Source organism: Capricornis sumatraensis, chromosome 3 (assembly GCF_032405125.1).
Source record: "Capricornis sumatraensis isolate serow.1 chromosome 3, serow.2, whole genome shotgun sequence".
Classification (NCBI taxonomy): Eukaryota; Metazoa; Chordata; class Mammalia; order Artiodactyla; family Bovidae; genus Capricornis; species Capricornis sumatraensis.
Window position 1 is genome coordinate 179,269,469 of NC_091071.1, and position 23,342 is coordinate 179,292,810.

At 62.4% G+C, this 23,342-nt stretch overlaps 1 protein-coding gene across 10 annotated transcripts in view; it reads right to left on the reverse strand.

The window, feature by feature from the left end:
• ARHGEF10L (Rho guanine nucleotide exchange factor 10 like) overlaps positions 1-23,342 on the reverse strand; it is a 147,792-nt gene that overhangs the window by 9,377 nt on the left and 115,073 nt on the right. For all 10 annotated transcript variants that reach the window (XM_068966878.1, XM_068966884.1, XM_068966881.1 and 7 more), the window contains 2 exons: positions 20,784-20,932; positions 1,748-1,922 (listed from right to left, as the gene is read on the reverse strand). In XM_068966878.1, the coding sequence (XP_068822979.1) occupies positions 1,748-1,922; positions 20,784-20,932 (324 nt within the window). The remainder of the gene's footprint in view (positions 1-1,747; positions 1,923-20,783; positions 20,933-23,342) is intronic.

Genomic DNA, 23,342 nt, shown 5'->3' on the forward strand with positions numbered 1-23,342 from the left:
GTGGAAATATTTCTGTGATACTGAGAAATTTTTACTGTAATTAAAATAGATTTACCTCATATAATGGCTAAACACTATGAGAGACAATGAAACTGAAGCTAAAAAATTAAAAAAGGAAAGAAGCGAGGGAGGGAAGCAAAGAGGGAGGGAGAGAGGGAGGGCCCATGACAAAGGTCCCCCGAGCCCTTACCCCACACCCTGGGGGCAGGTTAGAAAGGCGTCTCTTTTCCTCACGGATGACCCAGGCCTAAGCAAGGCATCTTCCTGACAATATACACCTGGAGCGAGGAACCACTGCCCACGCCACAGAGGGACCAGAGGCTCCGCAAGGCAGAGAGACCCGCTGTGACCCCACAGTGGCCGAGCCGGGACCCTGGCCGCCTCTGAAACCACCTCTCCCCCGCTACATGCAGCGAGGCTCTGAACTGAGTCCAACCTGACATGACCCCCGGTCCGACCACGGGACAGCCGCTTTACCCTGCCGAATGAACGTCAGTTTCTGCATCTGAAAAATGGGGACAGTGAGGTCCCGACTGCGTAGAGACCCTCGGCACCCAGCTCAGTGTAGGGCTCCTGGCGGGGTGCAGCCAGTGCGTACTGTCGCGGTTGCCGTTGGTCGTGTTGCTGGTGAGCATCCCCTGCTACGGCCACCCGTCTGGACTTGAGGACTGGCCCGTGAGACTGGCTGGGGGGAGCAGGAGCCGGGGTGGTCGCTGGGCAGCCTGTGTGGAGTCAGGGACCAGGCCGCTGGGGTGGAACCCTGCAGCCTCCGAGGCACTGGCTGGCGCGACTGCCCTCTGTCCAGCCCCACCAGGCAGGACCCGGGCCCCCGGCTCAGCGCAGGCCACTCCCAGCCTCTGCGGCGGCCGTCTGCCAGGGCCCTGTCACCATCAGCTCCGGGCCAGCCCGCCACACCCGCTGTATCCCCGGCCCTGGGGCCCTTCCCAGCTGCTGCCCCCAGCCCAGCCGGCATCCTCCCAGACCGGCTCCGGGTCAGTCTGTCTGGTGGAAACTCGAGGGCAGGTCAAGCTGAGGCCTGCTGGCCCTGAGGGCTGCTCTGGCTGGGGGCAGCGGTGGGCCCTGAGCACGCGTCTGTCCTGGCTCCCAGCACGGCTCACAGTGATCAGCGCTAAGGGCGAGGCCTGTGGCCAACTCCACGGAGGCCTCGGCAGACTCTGGGCAGGGGGCAGGGTGCCGGGTGCGCCCAGATCGTAACCCTCTCCGTGAGTCCGACAAACGGTCCCCAGGACGAAGCACCGGCTCCAAGCAGAGGACATCAGGGCCTTCGCCCTCCTCTTGACCCAAACCCTGAGGGCAGACTCAGAGAGACCCCTGCCTTTCTGTAGAGACCTCTAAGGAAAGAGGTCCGCATTTGGCATCTCTCTTTCCCTTTGCTCATTTTGAAGGGGATTTGAGGCAGAATTGGGTTTGAGGAGAGGCCGGTATAGGTGGGCCCGGCCTTCTGCCCGACATGGCGTGTTGGCAACCTGGCTCGCGGGAGTCCCTGAACTTGGAGCCTGCCTCCGCAGGTGCCGACCTGCTGTGCCGTGGGGACAGCCAGAAGGGCTTCCGGAGGGCAGGCCTGGGTCGGAACCCTCAGCCAGCTGCTTCCCCCGGGGGGCCGGGTTTCAAGGCCGACGAAAGGCTGCCTCGAGGGTTCGTGAGATGGGCTGGCCCAGCTTGGAGGCCGCCTCCCCACGTCCGCTCCCCCGGCCACAGGCCCCCGCCCGGGCTGGCAGGGTCTCACCTGGAAGCAGGAAGGTGGTCCTGGTAGCGATGTTGATCTCCTGCAGATGCTCCAGTGTCTCGGTGTGGAAGAGGCGGATGGAGGAGCCAGCGGAGAAGGCCATCCAGACGCCGCTGCCCGCCTTCACCATGTGCGTGACGCTCACGGCTTCGTCCTGGTGCGCCTCGAAGCTTTGCTGCAGCACAGAAGGGGCGCTGCCTGTGACGGGCCGGCTGGCTGAGCCTCTGGGGGCCAAGCTCACCCAACCCCTAAACGAGGTCAGAGGGAGGGGACCTCAGGAGCCGCACACCGGTGTGCTGGTAAACACGTAACAACAGGCGGGGTGACTCCTGGTGTGTTGTGTCCGTTGATTCCTGGGGAGTCGATACTTCTAAGTGGCCCAGCTCGAGCTACCCTCGGGATAGCACTGAAGGAGGGACAGGGAAAGACACGCACACACCAGGCTCGACCGCGACACGAGGGAAGGACAGGGCGGCAGGTCTACGGAGAGGAAGTGGCGGCTTGCGCACATTCTCTAACGGTACAGAGGCACAAGAAGAAGAGGCTTTCTAACTGTGCTGCTGAAAAAGACTCTCGAGAGGCCCTTGGACAGCAAGGAGATCAAACCCATCCATCCTAAAGGAAATCAACCCTCGATATTCGTTAGACAGACTGAAGCTGAAGCTTCAATACTTTGGCCACCTGATGAGAAGAGCCGACTCACTGGAAAAGACCCTGACGCTGGGAAAGATTAGGGGGGAAGGGGAGAACAGAGGATGAGATGGTTGGATGGCATCACCGATGCAAAGGCCACGTGTTTGAGCAGGCTCCGGGAGTCGGTGATGGACGGGGAGGCCTGGCGTGCTGCGGCCCACGGGGTCGCAGAGAGGCGGACACGACTGCGCGCCTGAACAACGACAAAGGCACCGATAGAACAGAACTCCTGGGAGGGAGGCAGGCGGCCTGAGCCAAACCTCACCTTCACCGCAGGGAGGCGAGACGTGTGTCCAGACGGGACCGATCCAGAAACGGGCGCAGACAGCTAGGAGTCACAAGGGAGGCGCCCGATGGTCTAAACCCAGGACAGGTGAGAGCGTTTCAGGAAGCAGGACTGCAGAGGGGGAGAGGGCGGGAGGAAGGGCCTTTCCAGATAAACCTTCCGTGCGATTTGAGTTTCCTTTAAACAGTTTGATCTTAAAAAAATAACTCTTGCAAAGCAAGATAAACACCCAGCTTCCCATCCACCTCAGGAGAAAATCCAAGTTCCCTAACTCAGCGTTTCAGGCCCAGCGCTGCCCCAACTCCCGCCTTCCCTGTCCAACCAAAGCCCGGGCCCGAAGGACGCTCAGGACGCGCGCTGCAGCCCCGTCACCACTCTCGCGATGGGCTGCCTGCAACAGACATCGCCCACTGCCCTGCTGGGATTCAGCACCTGAAGACTCGGCGCCCACGAGGCCCGCCCCAGGCACCCTTGCACTGGCCTTCTGCCTGCCATCTTCCAGCCCGGTGACATCTATGCCCCTCTGGCCACACTTGGCTCTCTCCACTCTGGTCCATGGACTCCAAGGACAGACACTGAGCCTCAGGCCCTTCCACGTGCCCGGCAGAGACCTCAGCACACAGTGAAATTTGATCACAGAGCAAATGGATGGATGCTTGAAATCCAACTACGATACCGGGTTGTTACTTAAACATCAACAACCCCCACCAGAGCAGACTAGACAGATGCCTGACCACTGGGGACAGTCAGGTGGCTCTGGCGCGTCCCCCAGTGGGCCGTCCATCTATTCAACATCATGGGTGATGAACACAGAACAGCGAGAATGCACCGCAGTTATTACAAAAAGAAACAAAAAGGGCCACCTCCAGAACCAGGGGAGGGGGCGGGGAGGGTGCAGGGAGGGGAGGGGAAGGTGCAGGGAGGGGAGGGGGTGGGGAGGGGGCGGGGAGGGGAAGGTGCAGGGAGGGGAGGGGGTGGGGAGGGGGCGGGGAGGGGAAGGTGCAGGGAGGGGAGGGGGTGGGGAGGGGGCGGGGAGGGGAGGGGGCGGGGAGGGGAGGGGGCGGGGAGGGGAGGGGGCGGGGAGGGGAGGGGAGGGGGCGGGGAGGGGAGGGGGCGGGGAGGGGAGGGGGCGGGGAGGGGAGGGGGTGGGGAGGGGGCGGGGAGGGGGCGGGGAGGGGAGGGGGCGGGGAGGGGAGGGGGCGGGGAGGGGAGGGGGTGGGGAGGGGAGGGGGTGGGGAGGGGGTGGGGAGGGGAGGGGGCGGGGAGGGGAGGGGAGGGGAGGGGAGGGTGCGGGGTGGGGAGGGGAGGGGGTGGGGAGGGGGTGGGGAGGGGAGGGGGCGGGGAGGGGAGGGGGCGGGGAGGGGAGGGGGTGGGGAGGGGCGGGGGTGGGGAGGGGGTGGGGAGGGGAGGGGGCGGGGAGGGGAGGGGAGGGTGCGGGGAGGGGAGGGGGTGGGGAGGGGAGGGGGTGGGGAGGGGGTGGGGAGGGGGTGGGGAGGGGAGGGCCAGGAGAGGTGAAGCCTACACAGTGAGGATTGTTCCAGGGCAGAACATGGTGACTTTCCTCCTTTCTGTTTTTCCTTTTTTTTCCTATAAGAACAGGTCTTGGGTGGAGCCCACGACTCTAGATGTTGGCTAGAACATGGGCATGGAATCAGCCCTGCTGTTAAATCTCCTTTCCTCAGTAACTCCCCAGGCTGGCGCCTCCGCCTCCCCTTTTGCAGGTGGAGTCTGTCATAAAGGTTATAGGGACTTCTGGGTGAGGGAGGGTTTCGCACAAGCCCAGTCCTTCATACAGCCTCCTCCATCCACCAGATGCTCTGGAGACCCTATGATATGCCTGGCGTGGGTCTAGATGCTGGGGATACAGTGGTGACCAAGATAAGCAAGGAGCCCACCCAGTCACGACAAATAGAGATTACTCCCAGTAGTGTTAACCACTGCACAGGAAAACACCAAGACCCCTTTAAGACAAGGTGGCCAAGGAAAATCTCCCTAGGAAGGAGCATTTATCAAACGTAGAGGAATCGTACCTGCGACATGGGGTAGGGGAGAGAACACTCTGGGCAAAGGACGCAGCAAGCGCCAAAGCCCTGGGGCAGGACTGGACTTGCCGCGTTACTGGGTCTGTTGGGAGCGCTGCGGCAAGACACGGGACGGAGAGGCAGTCAGGGCCGTGTCACCCCAGGCCTCAGGCAGCCCTGAGGGCCCCCGCGGAGAGTTAGACTGATTTAAGTGAGGGCGGGGCCGGGCCTGCTCAGTGACCAGCTCAGGTTCACCTGGGGAAGAAGCTGGGGGTGAGAGCTATGTGGCGGCAGGCAGGGACGCTGGGCCTCGCTCGGGCTCAGCACATGAGAAATGGCAATAAGGCCCTCTGTTTCTTATGCCGCAATCGCCCCAACCCTGGCTCCGCCCCAGGTCCAACCCGGCTCAGACCACCAGAGGTTTCCTGCCGCGATAGAGAAGCTGGGGCCAGGGGTCTCCACCAGGGAGCCAGGGGGAGCCAGGCTGGTGAGCTCGGTGCGCACCCTGATCAGGACGCAGGGCCCCGGCGGGCAAGACTGCGAGCTGGCTGACGAGATGGTGCTCTCTGAGCCTGGCCCCGACAGCAGGGCTTTGCAGCCAGGTGGGGCGGCCCAGCGGGCCGGGGTCAAAGTCCAGGGTCCTGATGGGGCCTGAGGGCAGAAGCTACAGCTCCTCTGAGGTGGGAACGTGTCACGTCCATCGGAGTGGGGGTTCCCGGGGGCGGGGCCGGGGAGGGTCTCATATCAGGCCGGGGGCAGGGAGGGGGTCTCATATCAGCCTGGGGGTGAGGAGGGGTCTGCTATCAGGCCAGGCACGCTCAGAGGCCAGGCAGCGCCTCCCCCCTTTGCAGACTGGGGGCTCAGACTAGGGCCTTCTGTGGGGCGTTTTTCTGCTCCTCCTTCCACAGCAGCCCTCCCCAGCCCCCGAGAAGGCCCCGGGCCTGGAGGCTCGGCCAGGGAGCCCCAGGGATGGAGGGGGAGGCCCAGCCCCCCACAGCCTCCAGAAGGCCAGCTCCATCCATGTGGTGCGGGGCAAGGAGGGGAACGTCCACGTCTCTGGCCTCTCACTCAGCCCCAGCAGCGCTGGCCGGAAGCTCCTTTCTCTAGAGGAGCTCTTCTTCAAAGAGAGAACCCCTTTTGGTGGGGTGGGAGGTTATCTTCCCGGAGTAGCCCGCGCTCAGTGTTCCTGAAGGCCCAGACCCAGGCAGGGCACAGGGTTCCAACAGGAGACCCCTCCACCAGCAGAGGAGCCAGAGCCCCGTCGCAGATGAGACTCTGTGGCCAGATCCACAGTGCCACCTAGAGAGGCAGACGGGGAAAGGGACAGGGCAGCTGGATGGAAGGGGCCCCCAGCAGGCTTTGTCTGCAGACTCCTCTGAAAACCAGCACGCACACACTCACACACGGATACACAAACACACAGACACCAACAGAAGGGGGGTGCGTGCTCACACGCGTGCTGCGAGACTACTGCCTGGCTCCTGAAGGGAGGTCAGAAGCATTTCCTGACTCCGAAAAAGCCAGACTGCACTGCAAGCGTAGAGAGACCTGGGCCCACAGAAAGCTGCCCCTGACTTTGCAGCCAGTCAGCCCTGCATGCTGCTGTCGGAATCTAATTAAAAGAGAAGTCAGCAGCGGAAATCCAGACTCATTTCTCCAGAGGCGTAACAAGTCTGTCTCCAGGCCCAAAGGGCTTTGCCTGAGGCCTGTGCAAACCTGCCAAGTCCAGTGGAGAGGCAGGGCAGGGGCGGGGTGGGGGGCAGGGATGGGCAGGAGCAGCGGCATCCCCAGCCCCCACCTCACTCCTCAGTCACCTCCGCCCCCCCAGCACCCCTGCCCTCACCAGCAGCCTGCTGGGGGAAGCTGGGTCTGGGTGCCCTGGCTGGGCCTCCTGGGCACATGGGGCGGGGATGGCTGGCACCCTGGCACCGTGGGTCCCCAGGGGGCTGAGGGCGCTGAGTGCAGCACCCCTGGGTGGCAGGGGCTCAGTGCTGAGAGGCACACACCTCATTTTGTTTCCCAAACATTCTGTGTTTGGAGACAGGAGCTCAGAAATCCTTCCCCGGGAGGCAGCCAGGCCATCCACCAAAGCTGGATGAAACGCTACCTGCCTGGCACCCCGAGTCCAGGCCGTGGCTTCCCCTTCTCACTCTGGACCCCTCCTCTAATTTCTGACCAGTCTGGGGGGTGCCCAGAAGTGGGGCGCTACCTTACCGCCTAAGAGGCCTCTACCTGCCTTGTCCCTGAAGAAGGTCCCCGGCCCACCTGCACGACCAGCCCAGTCATGCCCCTCCTCTGGGCCCCAGGAGGCCCAGCGCTTCCTACCCACGGGCCCTGCGTTCCAGGCTATTTACCGGCTGCCTCCCTGGCACCGGGAGCTGCTCCGTTAGCGTGAGAGCCTGGACCAGAAGTCTGCACACAGTGGCCCTCGGGCTACACCAGCCTGACACCTGTTTTGGTGAATCTAGTCTTATAGGAACATGGTCACACCCACAAAGAAAAGAATCCATTCAAGTAGGCTGGGAACTCTGCCCTCTGCCTACACAACCTCGGTCCTTACGGACAAGACGACCCACAAAGAAGCCCTGAGCTCTACTAAGCAGGCTGGGTGGTGGTGCTGGAGCAGAACAGTGATCCTGGAGCCACACTGTGTGGCTGAGGCACACTCTGTCTTCAGGACCCAGGGCCAGCGGCGGAGCTGCCCAGCTGGCGGCAGTGGCAGAGTCTGCCTGCCAGCGCAGGAGACGCAAGAGATGAGGCTTAGATCCCTGGGTCGGGAAGACCCCCTGAAGGAGGAAAGGCAACCCACTCCAGTCTTCTTGCCTGGAGAATCCCATGGACAGGGGAGCCTGGCGGGTACAGTCCATGGGGCTGCAAAGAGTTGGACTCGACTAAGCAACACAGGGGGGCGAGGGGGGTAAACAGCAAGAGTCAAGCGTCGCGTGAGAGGCGGCAGGAGAGCTCTGTGACCTTGGATTTGAATTAGAGGTATCAGTATGAGCTTGAGAATTTTTTTCCCTGGCCCTGTGCACTAACCATGTCTGGCAGCAATGACACCCCAACAGCAGTGAGCACACCCCCTCCTGGTTTCTAAACACCATCCCACACAAAAGGGAAACAGGCAGGGCGCCCTGGAGAAATGCTGACTGGGGCAGGGGAACAGCCAGGTTTGCACAGAGCGTCTTCAGAGGCAGAAAGCAAGGGGGTGACCAAACAGTGGTGGGGAGCATCCGAAGGACCCAGGAGCCGGCACTAGGGCGCCTCGTGGCCGAATCTGAGACCGTTTGAGCATCAAAAATAGTAACCGTGGTCCTGGATGAAAGCTCACCCGGCCTTAAAAATAATCTGTGCATTTGAAGTGGTAGTCAAGGCGGGTAGTTACGTGGGGTGAAGGACAATCCTCTTTAAAGAGAAGTGTGCAGTGAAAATTCGCTGAGGAACAGGGTATCCTCCCATTTTTGCCAGAATTACCCGCAGTAATTACAAAGGGAAGCTGGTACCTTGATGACAGGGACACCTGGCAGAGCCCACCTCAACCAAGAGACCAAGGATGGGACCAGCCTACACCATCCCCACCTCCCAGCAATGTGACGGGAAAGCCCTGCTTCCCTGCAGAGAACCTGGCCAAACGCTCCCACCTCATCAGGGCGGAACCGTGGGGCAACTCCAGCTGGTGGGACCTTGGACAAGACACGGGCTTGGACTTCTCAAAAAAGTCACTCTCGCGGAGACCACACACAGGAAAAGGGGGGGAGCTGCCCTAGATTGAAAGGAGACGAGGGCTTCCCTGGTGGCTCAGGGGTGAAGAATGCGCCCGCCGAGGCAGGAGAACAGGTTCGATCCTTGATTCGGGAAGGCCCCACATGCTTCAGAGCAACCAAGCCTGAGAGCCTCAACTACCGAGCCCACGTGCCCCAGAGCCCATGGTCAGCAAGCAGAGCCGCTGCCCTGGAGAGACGCCCATGCCGCCACAGAGCCCCCGCTCCCACAGCTAGAGAAAACCCCAGCACGGCAACGAAGGCCCAGGGCAGCCAAAAGAAAACGAACACATAACGCTATTTGAAAACCAAAAGGAGACAAAAGAACTACGGCCGTCAGATGCAACACGGGATTCCCAGCCGGCTGCTGGAGGTGGCGACGCGGAGCGGCTGTGGAAGGTGCTTTGGGGACAAACTGGGAAAATGGGTCCCTGGGCAGTAGATCCATGCGAGGTTCCTGGGCGCGATAATGCTCTTGAAGCTAGGGAAGAGGGCCCTGCTGAAGTATTTAGTGTGGCGGGTGAAGACATCTGCAACTGGCTTCTTAATGATTTTGTCCCAAACGGTGTGTGTGTTTACGTATGATGTGGGGTACATGCGTCAGAGCCTATCGTACAGAGTGAAGTAAGGCGGAAAGAGAAAGACGAATGCCGCATGTTAACGCCTGCCTGTGGAACCTAGAAAGATGCTACTGGTGAACTGTTTGCGGGGCAGCAGAGGAGACGCAGACATAGGCATGGATTTGTGGACCTGGCGGTGAAAGGAGAGGGTGAGATGGGTGAGACGTAGAAACACACACATACCCCCATATGCAAATGAGATGGCCGGCAGGCTGAGCCCAGCGCTGGGACCCTGGGATGGCGGGGGAGGCAGGGTGGGCGGGGGCAGCTTCCAGACGGAGGGGGCATGCGTACAGCTGAGGCTCATTCATGTTGCTGTGTGGCAGGAATCAGCATGATATTGTAAAGCAATTATCCTCTGATAAAAACTGAAAAATAAAAGTTGTGTAGGGGTGGGGGGAGTTATTAAAAAAAAAAAAAAAGGCTGGCAGCTGGAGGGGAGGGCCTGGGGCTGCCTCACGGCTCCAGCCCGTCTCTACGGGGTAACTGGGTCTCCTCTCTCGATCGTCATGGAGCTGGGAGAACCTGTCTAGGGTGCCGGCTGGTTCACGGGACACAGCCAGCGGGCCGTGAGCACCCCATACACAGGGCTTCGGGCAGGAGCGGGCAGGCAGCAGGGACGGGGACGGGGTCCCACGGGCACCCATGGGGCCGGGCCCGTCACCCTCTCCCTGCGTCCGCTGCAGACCGCTGCTCGGAGGGTCTCAGGTGAGCAGTCCCATCCCAGACAGGGCTGACACAGCCCAGCCACTTCCTGCACAATTTGTGCGCCTCCAGGTGACGCATCTGGGCCTGTTTCCATAAATTCCCAGGCTGAGCAGCTCAGCACTCCAAGTCGTTAGGGCTGAGAGCACGCCACAAAGCCAGGAAGGGGGCCGGGGGCTCTGGGGGCCGAGAGCTACGGAGGAAAAGCAGGAGGCAGGCAAGGCTACTGCCCACTGAGCGCAACTGTCCGCGCCCTGCGGGGCACTTCATCTCCCTGGAGGTCTTCATGGAAGAAGAGGGAAAGAACCCAGGATGGGACAGGGTGAGCCCAGGCGATCCGCTGGGCAGGGCGGGGGCGTGGGGCTGTCCCCCGACACCCTCCTGCCGAGTGCCCCACAGGGCATGGGCCTGAAGGGGTCCTTGCCTCCTGGTCCCCACTCACCTGGGAGGTCCCGTCATAGGCCCAGAGACCACCCACGGAGCACCGACCAGCACCTCCCCAAATCGCTTCCAACCCAGGAGGAGGGCATCACCTTCCACCCTCTCCTAACAGGCATGTCTGAGGCTCTGAGAAAGCTGTGGGATCAACTCTGCCAGGGGACACCCCGGGATTGAGACCAGAGGTCACATTCGGAGCCGCTGCACTGAGCGGCCAGAGGTGGTCTTTTAAAAGCAATTAGCACACAATACTCTTCCCTTATCTGTCTTACTCTTACCAACATTGCACAGCAGGAAAAAAACAAATTGAGAGGCTGAGTGCTGTTCACAGAGGTGCAGTATTCGGAAAATTTGGGGGGAAAGCCAGGATTCCAACTCAGGGTGCCACACTCACCCCGGTATGCCCAGACAGGCCCCAGCTGTAGCGCTGGGAGTCCAACACCTTGTCTGGACAAAATGGGACAGCTGGTCACCCATTTACAGGACTCCACAGCATACACCTGACCTCCATGGACAGACACCTTTTGGGGGCTTCGTCCAAAGCTTAACACTCTGCTTCCAGAATCTGACCTGATCAAGACCAAGGGATCCTGTGCCAGGAGGGAGGCTTACGGCATGCCTGCACCTCTGCCTTTTACCAGCAAGTCCGTTAAAGCCTCTGGGTCTCAGTTTACTCATCTGTAAAGTGGGGACGAGGCCATTCCTGTATAACAAGAGGCTTCAACAAGTGCTGGGGTCTCCTGGCTCAGGGCCACCCCAGAATCTACAAGGGATAGAGTGATGGACAACATCCCTGCCCCCAGACCAACAGCCAGTCCCAAACCTGTCTTTAACAAGCCATTTTCGAATTCACTGTGTAAAAATCTGGTGTGCATGGTACATTTTTCTAGAAAGATGATCAATAGTTTTTGCCAACATCTCCAAAGAGTCTGTAAACCACTCACCCTCCAAAGTTAAAAATTCCTACAACAGAGGTGCCTTCATCACGAGGCACATAAGGAGGTGGGTGCAGACTCCCTTTGCCACCGTGACCTCACCCAGAGCGAGACCCGCAGGAAGCGGCCCCAGCAGGAAGGCTGTCCCGCTGCCGCCAAAGCAACGTTCTGTCTTTAGAAGTTCTGTCTTTATAAACAGAACTCAACCTCAACGTCAACGTCCTGTGATAAATCACAGTGAAAGTAAACGGTAACAATGGACAAAAACCAACAAAGCGAAAACCACCAACGCAAACTGAAATCCACCCGGGAAGCTAGAAACGTCTCAGAGCAAGAGCTGCAGATACTCTCCTCGCCGGTCCTATCTAATTTCCTTTTGTTCCTTCAATTATAGATGCGGGCGCAGCACAGAGGCGGAGGAGGGAGCCGGGACCAGGTGAAGACTGGCCCCTGCTGCGCCCGGGCGCCCGGAGCCGCTGTCAGCCGGGGAGGCCAGACCAGGACTCAGAGGGGCAGCGACATCCCGGAAGCGCGGGGCTGAGCACACACCTGACTCACCTCTGCTGGGACGTCTCCTGCCTGTCTCCCCCCTCCTCACACTGAGAAGGGGGGCAATGAGGGGACCACAGGTCGCAAAGAGCGGGATGTGACTGAGCGGGCTCAATCGGAGGACCACTGCAAAGGTTCCACAGGCTCCTCCTCACTAAGAGCCTGGACCAGCCTCTGGGTGAGTCTCCATCAGCCTTAACCCACGGGGAGCAGGAGAGGGCTGCCTGTCACCCTGGGACCCCCTCACCACAGCTGCACCAGGGGGCTGGTCCGAGAGGATGGGGCCGCTGCCAGAGCCGGAGCAGGTGTGGAGGCTGGAGCCGCCAGGGCAGAGGGAGCTCGGGTGGTCAGGCCGGAGCAGGGCGAGGCGTGAGGAAGCTCCCTTCCAGATAGGTCCACCATGGAGGCCTGGCTTTGATCCCAGCCCCGAGGGACGGATGGCATTGCGCCCGCCTGCCCTGCCCAAGCCAGTCCACATGGCGCTAATCCAGACCCCTCCTTCACAGGCCCGCACTCGGCACCCACGGCACCCGCTCAACCCACGGGCCCATGCTCAGGACAGCCTGGACCCCAGGGCCCCTGGGCTCAGAACAGAAGGTGAGCGGGCCCTACCAGGCAGCGTCCCACCCTCCTGCGGGTGAGGCTCCGGGAAGGGCCGTGTCTCAGACCACATGCAGACCCACACCCTGGACGCAGGGGTCCCGAGAGATCAGGATGCACACTGACCGAGGCGAAGCCGGACCCGTCCCAAGGGGGCTGGATGTGGGGGCAAGGGGACCGGGGCTTCCCGGGTGGCTTGGCAGGTGGAGAGTCCGCCCGCAATGCCGGAAAGTGCAGGAGACACGGGTTCCATCCTCGGGTCAGGAAGATCCCCTGGAGGAGGGCATGGCCCACCACCTCCTGGGGGGTCCCTGGGACCCTGAGGAGGTCCTGCATTTACCACAAAACGAACGCTGACTCCTCACCGGGCAGGACTTGGGAGTTTTATTTGCATCTCGATGCCGAGTCCTGAGGCAGGTTCTATAATTTTCTCCCCATTTTAGAGGTGGGGAAGCTGAGGCAATTGGTACTGGAGCCAGGAACTGGAACCAGCCAGCCAGCTCCCGAACTCGCACTGACCCACCGCCTAAGCCCACTCAGACCACGGCAGGGGCAGCAAGCAACGTCTCTCGAAGTTCCCACTGGGCAGATCCTCCCCACCTGGGCTTGCTAAGGCCCTCACAGGACCAACCGTGTTCACCCTGAACACCGGGCACCGGCCCAACCCTCTCCCCGTGTGATCCCTCCTGCCCGGGCGTCCAGTCTCCACTGTGCTAAGGCCCAGCCCGAGGCCTGGCATCCCGTGGGTCCATCCACGGCACGCTGTGTCTTTGCCAAATCCCAGGGCATTGGATACCCGCTCCTATGGTGTCGCCTCCCCTAATTATGCAGCAGGGCTGGGGGCGGCGGGGTGGGGGGAATAACCCGGGGAGGGGGGTGCTCAGGAGAGCTGAGTGCAGGGGGACAGCCGCTGACAGCCAGCACCGCTGGGGGGCAGGGCCCGGGGGGGGGGGGGGGAAGAACCTTGGGGGTGGGGGGCACGGGGTGCGGGAGAGCTGCGTGCAGGGGAACAGCCGCTGACAGCCAGCGCCGCAGGGGGACAGGGCCCGGGAGCAGAGAGCCGCCCTCCAGCCACCGCCTTCCCTCGCCCGCCCGCCCGCCCGCCTCAGTCCCCAGGCTGCACTCCCGCCATCACCCCTGCCACCACCCCCCCACCTTCCCTCCACCGGCTCCCTTTCCTCCCTCCACGGATTGCTAGAACCTGTTCCCTCGGCCAACAGCATCAAACTACTTTTTTTAAAACCATGAAATCCTTCCCTCAACCTACATCTTTCACGACAAGGGGAGACCAGCTGTTAGAAGAAAGCCCTGCAATCTTGGTGAGAAGAAGGGGAGCTAGACCCCGGCCCCTAAGCTCCCCGAGCCCTGCCTGGCATCCTCGAGGTGGATCCCCACAGCCCCAGACCTGAGGGCAGAGGCCACAGCCACGGCCAGGAGCCCCTTTCGACCCCTCAGCGCCCCCCTAGGAAGGAAGCCCCCACAGAGTCTCCAGGCCCAGGCCTACACTCCATCCTCCATACGCGTCCTGAAAGGAAGTCTCTCTGAGCATCTAACCTCAGTCCTTCATGCTGTGAGAAAACACTTGCACCCCTTTGGAGTGCAACCTTTAGAAAATCGATTTCTCAAGTCTCACCTGCCAACTTTTAATTAAAGCAAAAAGAACAGGATGATAACAATGAACGATGACAGACATGTAAAAAAATAATAATAATTAAACCTGCTGAACTGAGACAACTCTGTAGAGCAACAGGACCCCTGACCCAAAAGCCTGAGCGGCCTGAACACTGGGAGTCCGGCCTCGGAGGCCCCCTGGACACCCACGGGCTTAGGGAATCTTCCCGCCCCTCACGCCGATTTGCATACGGTTACCCAAAAAGCCCTGCGCCTGCATTTCGCTTTTGCAAATTCCCACCCGTTTCATGTCATAAATAAGATAGGAGACGGAAAACTAATACAGCCCAGTGATGCATTATTCATGCCGCGCCACACTGTTATGATAGATTTACAACAGCTAATACATGCAAACTAAGTTTGGGCACTAAATGTGAAAACCAAGGGTGGGGAAGGCGGGTGGGTGTGGGGGTGCGCAGGGGGAGGTCTGGCGGGCGCTGGTGTCCAGAAAGCCAGGGAAGGTTCTTCGCTGGCGCGCCTTGGTGTCGACAGCCAGCACCCAGGTGCCGGGGAGGCAGACGGGCAGGCGGCGCTGGGCTTCTGGGCCCCCGGAGGCCGGAGTGCCAACAGCGTGCAGGTGGGGAGGCGCCTTCCGCGGCGAGTGGAGCTCTGCGGCTGGCCGCTGACCCACCCCAGACGGAGCCCACCTCCCGAGAGAGACGCCCTCTGCCTGGGCTCCCTGGCATCCAGTGGCTCAGACCCTGTGCTTCTGATCCAGGAGGCGCAGGTTCAACCCCAGCTGGGGAAGATCCCACAGGCCACGTGGCATGGCCAAAAAAAGTTAAAAAAGGAAAGGAAAAGAAATGCCTGCTGTCTTCGTAGCCCTTCACCGAGCATGCGTCAGCCTGCTCCCAGCCCCAGGAACGTGTGGTGGGGGCTGTGGGAGCCCACCAGACGTGGTCCTGTCCCACGGGGTCTCCATCGGTTAAGCTCCCACTAACCGTCCCCCAAAAGTCAGGCGCTGTGGAGCAGAGGAGCCTGATGCTGGTGCTGTGGATGCAAGTCACGAGGTGTGACCCAGTGCCCACGAAAGGTGGGGAGGAGGCGGTCCAGACAGGCTTCTGGGGGGCAGTGGGGTCAGAGCCAAATGACAGCTGCCCCCATCAATTCTCACGAGGGCCCTGTGGGGCAGGAGCCAGGCCCGGGGCCCAACTGGACGCAACACGCCTTGCGTTCCAGCACTTTCTAGGCAGGGCAGGGGGAGCCTCGACCCCAGGCCTGTTTTGCTGCAGTGGCACCCAGGAGGGACTGGGAAGAAGGGGAGCGGCAAAGGCCGGCACAGGGCAGGCTGGGGGCACAGCTGTGCCCCTGCTGAGCCCCTCTGCCCTTCGCTGGTGGCCGCTGTCGAGTGGGACCCGCCCCTGCTCACCTCCAGACCCTCTGCCCCATCCCTTCCCCGGGCCCCTTCCTGCCTCTTCCACTGCGGCCTCCCTCCCCGACCCGCGTCCTCTGAGGCCCAACTCCTCCCAGGGCGCTTTCCCAGCTAGCCCCAGGGCCCCAGGCTGCCTCCCAACCAGATTTTCTACATTTGGCCCCAAAAGAACATGTAAGGCAGCGGGCAGCCATGCTGCCGACCCGCCCGGGGTTGTGGGGCGGTTTTGCAAATGCACAGCAGCACTGACTGAGAGGCTGGCGTGGACACGGCCCTGGGAAGCTCTGGTGGACAAGACAGGCCGTGGGCCTTCCCCGGGGCCAGTGCCCAGGACTCTGCGCCCCCAGTGCAGCGGGCATGGGCTCAATCCCTGGTCAGGGAACTAAGATCCTGCCAGGAAAAAAAAAGAAAGACCAGGCCTCTCCCTGCTCTCATCTGCGTACGGCCAGGTGGGTGCAGAGAGACAGCAGCCATCTGGGTAACAACTGCAGACAGTGACCAGTCCTCTGGGGACAGTGAAGCCGCTGGCAAGTACAGACCCTGGCTGGGGTGGAGGTAGGGCAGGGCCCACCAAGGAGGTGGCTGCTGAGCCAAGGTGGGGGGACGGGAAGGAGCCGCCCAAGGGACAGCCCGCGGGCACAGCGTTCCTGCTCCAGGCAGGGCAAGAGCTGAGGCAGAGGCCTGCAGGCGGAAGGAGCCTGGCACGTTCAGAGGGCGGCAGAGGGACCAGCGGGGCCTGGAGCAGAGGCCAGAGACTCCTGCCTTCCAGTGGGCGTTCCCCTTGGTACAAGGGGCCCAGCAGGAAACCCACCCGCAGCTCAGCACCTTTGCCAACGCCCCCGCCCATTGCGACTGCCACCTTCCCCCGAGCTGGGTGAGGGAGACCCCCGCCCTCCCCTGGTGCCTGACCACGCCGGCTGGGCAGAGGGCGCCCCACAAGCTTCAGGCCTCCTGTCCTGAATCTTTTTTATTTTTTAATTAAGATGCAACAGTCATCCCACAGCCCGCGTCCCCTCCAGCGATCAGTTAAAATGAACTCCAGACGACTGGATTAGACTTTGAAGGTGGCAATCGAGATAATGAACACGGAGGATGCGGTGTTGACACAGGCCCTGGTGAGCTACATTATCATTTAACAGGCCTCGCCGAGGCCTCCGCGGGGATCAAGGGGCTGAACAAGCAGTTTGGGGGCAAGCGGCCACCGCAGAGACGGGCTGGGCGCCGCGCCACGGGCTCCGCAGGGTCCGGGCGGCTGCGAGGCCAGCGGGCCTAATGGGGACGGCAGCCCAGGGCCGCTCCGGGAGCCCCCCACCCACACAGCCATCCTGCCCCTCCCCACCCCCAAGCCCCCATCTCCATCAGGCCCGCTCACCTGCCCCGCCCAGACCTCCCCGGCTCCCGCCCCTCCTCCCTGGTCTGGAAGCCCTCTCTCCTCCCCTGGGCCCTCACAGGGCCTGGGCCTGCCCCCACGGGCCTGCCCTCCCTGGGGCGGCGTTGACCATCCCGGGCCTCCTCTTCCTGGGCCGGCGTTGACCATCCCAGCCCTGCTCCGAGCTCCTGAAGAGCTGAGATGAGGTCTCCCTCCAGCCCGCCCCTCCACCCTCTCTGCACTAAGGCCTGCCGGTCAGGACACCTCCTATCCATCTTCCAGGACCATTGACTCAGAGCACCTACTGCAGGAGCCAGACAGACGCCAGGAAATGAACAGGGCACATCCTTGGCCCAGGAGCTGCGCTGGTGGAGGGAGGTTAAGAGGTTACAGAAAAACCCAAACGAACTTTTTGGTCAACGCGGTACTTGAACGGATGACGTCGCCCGAGACTCACACACGACAGAGACTGGCGGACGCTGCGGCGGACGGTGCGGCTCAGGAAGACCGCCCCTCTGCCCCCGTGTGGCCGACCCGGGGCTTCAGAGCAGACTCAGAGGCGGACGCCCGGGCTCCCATCCCACCTCGGCCTCCTCTTGGCTGAGTGACTTTGGGTGATCGCTGACCCTCTCTGGGCCTCTGTTCACTTATCGGTTAAAGTACGAATAATAAAAGTACTCACCTCACAGGGTGGTTTGAGGGTTAATTGGGCTAAGACATGTAAAACGCTAAACCCCAGGCCGGGTCCATGCTAAGCACTCAGTGTGTGTTGGTTATTATTTTACTTCCTGGTGGTGGAGAAACTGCGGAAAGCACCTTAGTGTTGACACAGTCTCTGAATGAACCCCCATGTCTTCACATTCGGCCCAGAACCGGGCAACCACAACTGGGGCTGCCAGGACCCTCCTGGGCCCCCTGGCCTGGAGGATCTCCAGTCCCCAGGGGAGCTCCCTGCCCTGGAGGAGGGCCTGGCACAATGGCCTCTAAGCGGAGGCATGCCCCACAGTGAGGACGCGCAGGGCAGCCTGGACAGCAGCCCAGCCGGAGGCCAGTCCCCTGGCCGGGCGCGTGGAGCCCCCGGCTGGGTCTGGTGGTCACTAGCAGCAGCCAGACGGCTGCTCCAGAGCCCTGTGCGGAGGTGGGCCGGCCTCCTCTTCTCCGAGCCGCGGAGCGAGGCTCTATTAAACATGCATGGCGGTCTCCTCGTTACTGTGCGGAGGATGGCGTGTGCTGAAGGCGAACCGCCCGCCTGCGTCTGCACAAACTTTTCCATTTCCAGGCCCCGTCTCGCCCTGCGGCAGGGCCTCCTCAGCCACCGCCTCTTCTTCCATCCCGCCTGCCCCGACCCAGGGCCTGCCTCCCCGCACCCAGGGCCCGCCCGATGCCCCCTCGCGCATGCAGAGTAGGGCAAGGGCCACACTGATCCCCTTCTTAAGAGTGGGTGGTCCAAACTAATCTTAAATCATTGCAGCCTCGCGCTGGAACCTTGTGGCCCCTCCACCCTGGGGACGGCGGGGCCAGAGCTGAGCTGCAGGCCTGGGCAGGACGGTGCAGCTGCTGGTGGAGGGGTGTGATCGGGTGAGTGGTGTGATCGGGTGAGGGCGGGCAGGGTCACGCCTGGGCCCTGTCTTTCCCTTCGTCCATCTGTCTCAAGCTCCTGGGACGGCTGTCGGCAGAAGGGGGCCTCCCAGCCAGTGAAGTGAGGGGATGGCAGACCCGCGATGCGGACACACAGTCCACCCCACCAACACCAGCGACTCCAAAGGAGCAGCTTGACTTCCCCAAGAGACCACACACCCGTCAGGGAGGCGGCAAGTTAGGCGGTCGCAACACTAACGGGGCCCATCCCCCACTGCCCTGAGCAGGGGCCCTGCTGCTGATGCTGCTGCTGCTGCTGAGTCGCTTCAGTCGTGTCCGACCCTGTGCGACCCCAGAGACAGCAGCCCACCAGGCTCCTCCGTCCCTGGGACTCTCCAGGCAAGAATACTGGAGTGGGCTGCCATTTCCCCAGGCCCAGAAAAAACCTGGGAAGACACTGGGCCTGGCAAGAGGACAGCAGGGGTCTGCTCAGGGGGATGCAGGGGGCACTTATCCTTCTTCCTCCCAAATGCCTTGAGATCCAGGCCCATCAGTGACCCCGGGTGCCCTGGGGAGCCACCTCCCCTGGTCATCTTTCTCCCAGAAGGCTGAGGAGGTGAGAGGCCCCTGAAGGCAGTGATGGGGCAGGGCTGGGAAGGGGGTCTGGGCTGCAGCTAGTCAGGGCACCCCGTCCCCACCCATCTGCCAGGGAGAAGGAGGACCAGGAAATCCAGACACAGAGGAGGGCCAACACAGTGTCCTCCCGGTGGGCCCCTCCCTGGCTCCCCCCCCCAGAGCCCGCCCCAGCAGTGAGGTCAAAGGTCCCTGGTGCCTTGGTGCAAGCCTAGGCGGGTGGGGCGGGGCAGGGGTGGGGGAGGAGGGGCGGGGCGGGGCGCGGGGGGGGGGGGGGTGGTGCCGAGGCCAGGTTTCACCATGAGCCACCACCCACTTCTCAAAACCTGATGGCAGCTCCACACCCAAATCCTCTGGCTCCGCCCACGGCGCGGCCTCTCGCCGCTGTCCAAGGTGCTGCGGGCAGAACCCACCCCACCTCCCTTTCCAGCACCCCAAAGGGCCGGTAACCAAACACCTCCCTGGCCAGGACTGGGGCTCCCAAGCATCACCTCACACAGAGGCGAAGGGACCCTGGTGAAGGGGCAGGAAAACTTGGGCTCACAGACCAGGGCCCCAAGACCCCAGAAGATGAGGGCCAGGACCAGGAGGCTGAGTTGGGAAGGCACGGATGCAAAGGCTGAACCTCAAGCTTCAACAGAGACGGTGAGTTAACACAGGGACCCGGAGGATCAACCCCGGGTCTCGGGGCTCACCCTCAGCTCCCTGGGTTCAGGGTCTCCACCTGCCAAACCAGGACCTGTCATCCGGGATCCAGCCCAGACTGCCTGGCTGCTGAGTAAGCTGAGGCAGGACCGAGTGGGCGAGGAAAGATGGTCCTGGCAGGAAGGCGCGCGGCAGGGCCAGGCTGAGGCGCCCCCGGGCCTGGATGCCACGCTGGGGACCCAAGGAGAGCAAGCAACAAGAAACTGAAGTCGCTCTGTCGAGTCCGACTCTCAGTGACCCGTGGACGGCAGCCCACCAGGCTCCTCCCTCCATGGGATTCTCCAGGCAAGAGAGCTGGAGTGGGGTGCCACTTCCTTCTCCAGGGCATGAAAGTGAAAAGTGAAAGTGAAGTCACTCAGTCGTGTCTGGCTCCTAGCGACCCCACGGACTGTAGCCCACCAGGCTCCTCCCTCCATGGGATTCTCCAGGCAGGAATACTGGAGTGGGTTGCCACTTTCTTCTCCAGGGGATCTTCCCGACCCAGGGATCGAACCGCGGTCTCCCGCATTCCAGGCAGACGCTTTAATCTCTGAGCCACAGGGGTCACTGCCAAAACACCACGCAGGGTGGAGCCTGGGCTGTGGTGAAGGGGGTGGGCATGGCTGTTGGTCAGTGACAGGAGAGGGTCCAGGCTGAGCCAGGAAGGACCCCCAGACGAGGCCTGCATCACAGTGGCCAAGGATTGGCTGCACTCACGGCGGGATGAGGCAGGACCTCAGTGCTGGCCAAGCGCCCCTTCCCCATGGGGTCCACACTGGCTAAAGAGCCTGGGGCCCTGAGTGCCAGCATCTGCACCAGCCACTCCCTCAGCACAGCCAGGTCCGGGCTATCCCTGGGGGCACAGGGACCCCCAGCCCTACCTCCCCGGGAAGCAGCAGACACAACAGAGGAGCGAGCCCACTGCCCAGCAGGCGGGACCCTTCCCCTCTCGGCAGCCCTGAGGGAGCGTGTTGGGGGGGCAGGGGGTGGCCCCGCGGGGATCCCGGCTCCCCGTGCGACCCTGAGACACCCCCGGGAGCCCAGGGCAGGGTGTGAGAGGGGTCAGTGGAGGGGACGCCTGGAAACGGCCCCCGGGGCCACGAGCTGCGAGGCAGGGCCAGTACCTGAGTCTGCAAGCTGGTGGCGTCCAGGACGGTGACCCGGGACCCACAGCTGGCCCACACGGCCTCCTCCAGGCTCAGCAGGGCGCGGACAGGTCCCGGCCCCACAGGCAGGCACACGGGCGGGCTCTCCAGGTCCCAGGGGATGCCTCCTGCAGGGAGAGGAAGCCGGCAGGTCAGCGGGGGCGGGTAGGGGTGGGGGGCAGCAGACAGGTCAGGGCCCCCCAGCCCTTGGGAACCAGGCCCCCAGGGGGTGCGAGCCCAGCTCCAGGCTCCTCCCAGCCCAGCTCCTCCAGGCCCCCAGCCCTGCCCCCCAGCCCCTGCTCCCAGTCCGGCTCCAGGTTCCTCCCGGCCCAGCTCCTCCAGGCCCCCAGCCCTGCCTGCCCCCCAGCCCCTGCTCCCAGCCCGGCTCCAGGCTCCTCCCGGCCCAGCTCCTCCAGGCCCCCAGCCCTGCCCCCCAGCCCCTGCTCCCAGCCCGGCTCCAGGCTCCTCCCGGCCCAGCTCCTCCAGGCCCCCAGCCCTGCCCCCCAGCCCCTGCTCCCAGCCCGGCTCCAGGCTCCTCCCGGCCCAGCTCCTCCAGGCCCCCAGCCCTGCCCCCCAGCCCCTGCTCCCATCTGCAGCACTCCCCACTCCTCTCTCCTCCTCTCCCCTGCCCTCTGCTTTCACCCCACCGCACGCCGAGTCTGCACCAACTCCACGCCAGGCCCTGTGCTCAGGGCTGCAGAAGAAGAAATAGATCAGACACACACCCTGCCCTCAAGAAAACTCCCACTGGCCGGCGAGACCATAAGGTTAATCAGCAGCCACCACACAAAGTGCCCTGCCCAAGCACTCAGGCATGTACAGAGGACCTTGAGAACCGTTAAGATGGAGGGAACCAATTCTGCACAGGGGAAATCCAGGGAGGCTTCCCGGAAGAGGCAGCATCCAGACAGCCCAGCCAAGAAACCAAGGAGGCTTCCTGGAAGAGGCAGCATCCAGAGAGCCCAGCCAAGAAGGCAGCATGACGTGGTGGAAAGTGTCCTGGCCTTGCTTCTGCTAGCAGCTCACTATGGACCTTGAGAATGTCTCTCCCCTTCTCAAGGCCTCAGTCTCCCCATCTGGAGGATGCGGAGAGCGCCACCAACAAGACTGTCTCTGAGGACTTTTCAGACACCGTAACTTACGGAGACTGTCCTGCCTTCTCACAGACCTTCTCACCCACTCCAAGGCACTCTGTCACCTCTACTGAGATCTCCGATGACCTTCCTCCTCCAGAGATGCCACCACCCCAGGTGTGGGAGGAGGAAGTCCTCAGAGGCCCCCGGCCCTCAGCCCATGATCCCTGAAGATGGACAGACGAAGGGATCTGGCCCAGCGTGGAATGGAACGCTCTCCCCGGCCCACCCCAGGGATGCTCAGCTCACCCAGGAACAGACCAAGGATTTCCCCTGAGATGCAAGCAATGTCCACTGAGATGGGTTTTTCTCTGAAGTCACACCTGATGCCACACAGAAGCCCCGTGGCTGTCCTGTCCTGCCAGCGTGCCAGGTGGGCCAGGAGGGTTGAGCAGGAAGTGGGGCCCACCCATGAGGGGCGGGTGGTGGAGGAAGGAGCCTGGGCTGGGTGCCAGGGCCTGGCCCCCCAACCCTCCTCCACAGGGTCCCTAGAAGGGGTGCACAGTAGCCCTGGCACAGGCCGTCCCTCCGAGGCAGCTGCTGGGCGGCGTGACGGGCACCACTGTCTGCAGAGGAACCCCTGGGCGGCAGAGCAGATTCCACCCCTACCACATCCTCCCCTTTCGTGAAACAGGTCCTCCTCTCCCCTTCAGCTCCTCTTAAACTTAGAAGGTTCCTAGCTCCACTGAGTTGGGAAACACACAGACACACACCCATCACCCCTGCCCAACCAACACACATCCGGTTCTTCCCAGCCGTGAACGCGGGAAGCAGGCTGGGCTGGAGTCCTGGCTGCAGCCTCTCAACCTCTGCACGTACCTGGACAGGCGCCGCTGCCACTGGGAACCTCAGTTTCCTAGGCTGTAAAGCAGGCGTGATGAGCACACCCACGCTCGCAGATGCGGCCGGGCTCAAAGGAAGGAAACGGGCGCGCTTAGCGCAGGGAAAGCGCAGACGGCGGTCGCCACATTCTGTTATTCGTGAGCATGCTGGACACTCTTTCCATGAACTGTCTCCTTACCTCTCATCAGCCTGGGTGGAAGATTCTATTCTTTTCCCTGTTTTACAACTGAGGAAACTGAGGCGCGGGGCTGAAAGAACCAGTCCCGACCACCCGGCAGGGCAGGACTGGCCACGCGTCAGTTCTGGCCCTTGGCTGTCCCTCGCCTCGAGGCGGACCTCCCCGGACTCACGCGACGGCAGGGACCCGGGGAGGCCGGGACGTGTGCACAGCCACCCCTGGGGTGTGTGGGCCAGCCAGGGCTGGAGCTCAGCTGACCCTGGGCCCCGTTCCCGGCTGCTCTCTCAGGTTCCAAGAGTTTCCAAAGATCTCCAGGCCCAGGACTGGAGTCCAGGAGGGAAGAGTGACCACAGGCAGCCAGGCCTCCACAGCAGACTTAGACCC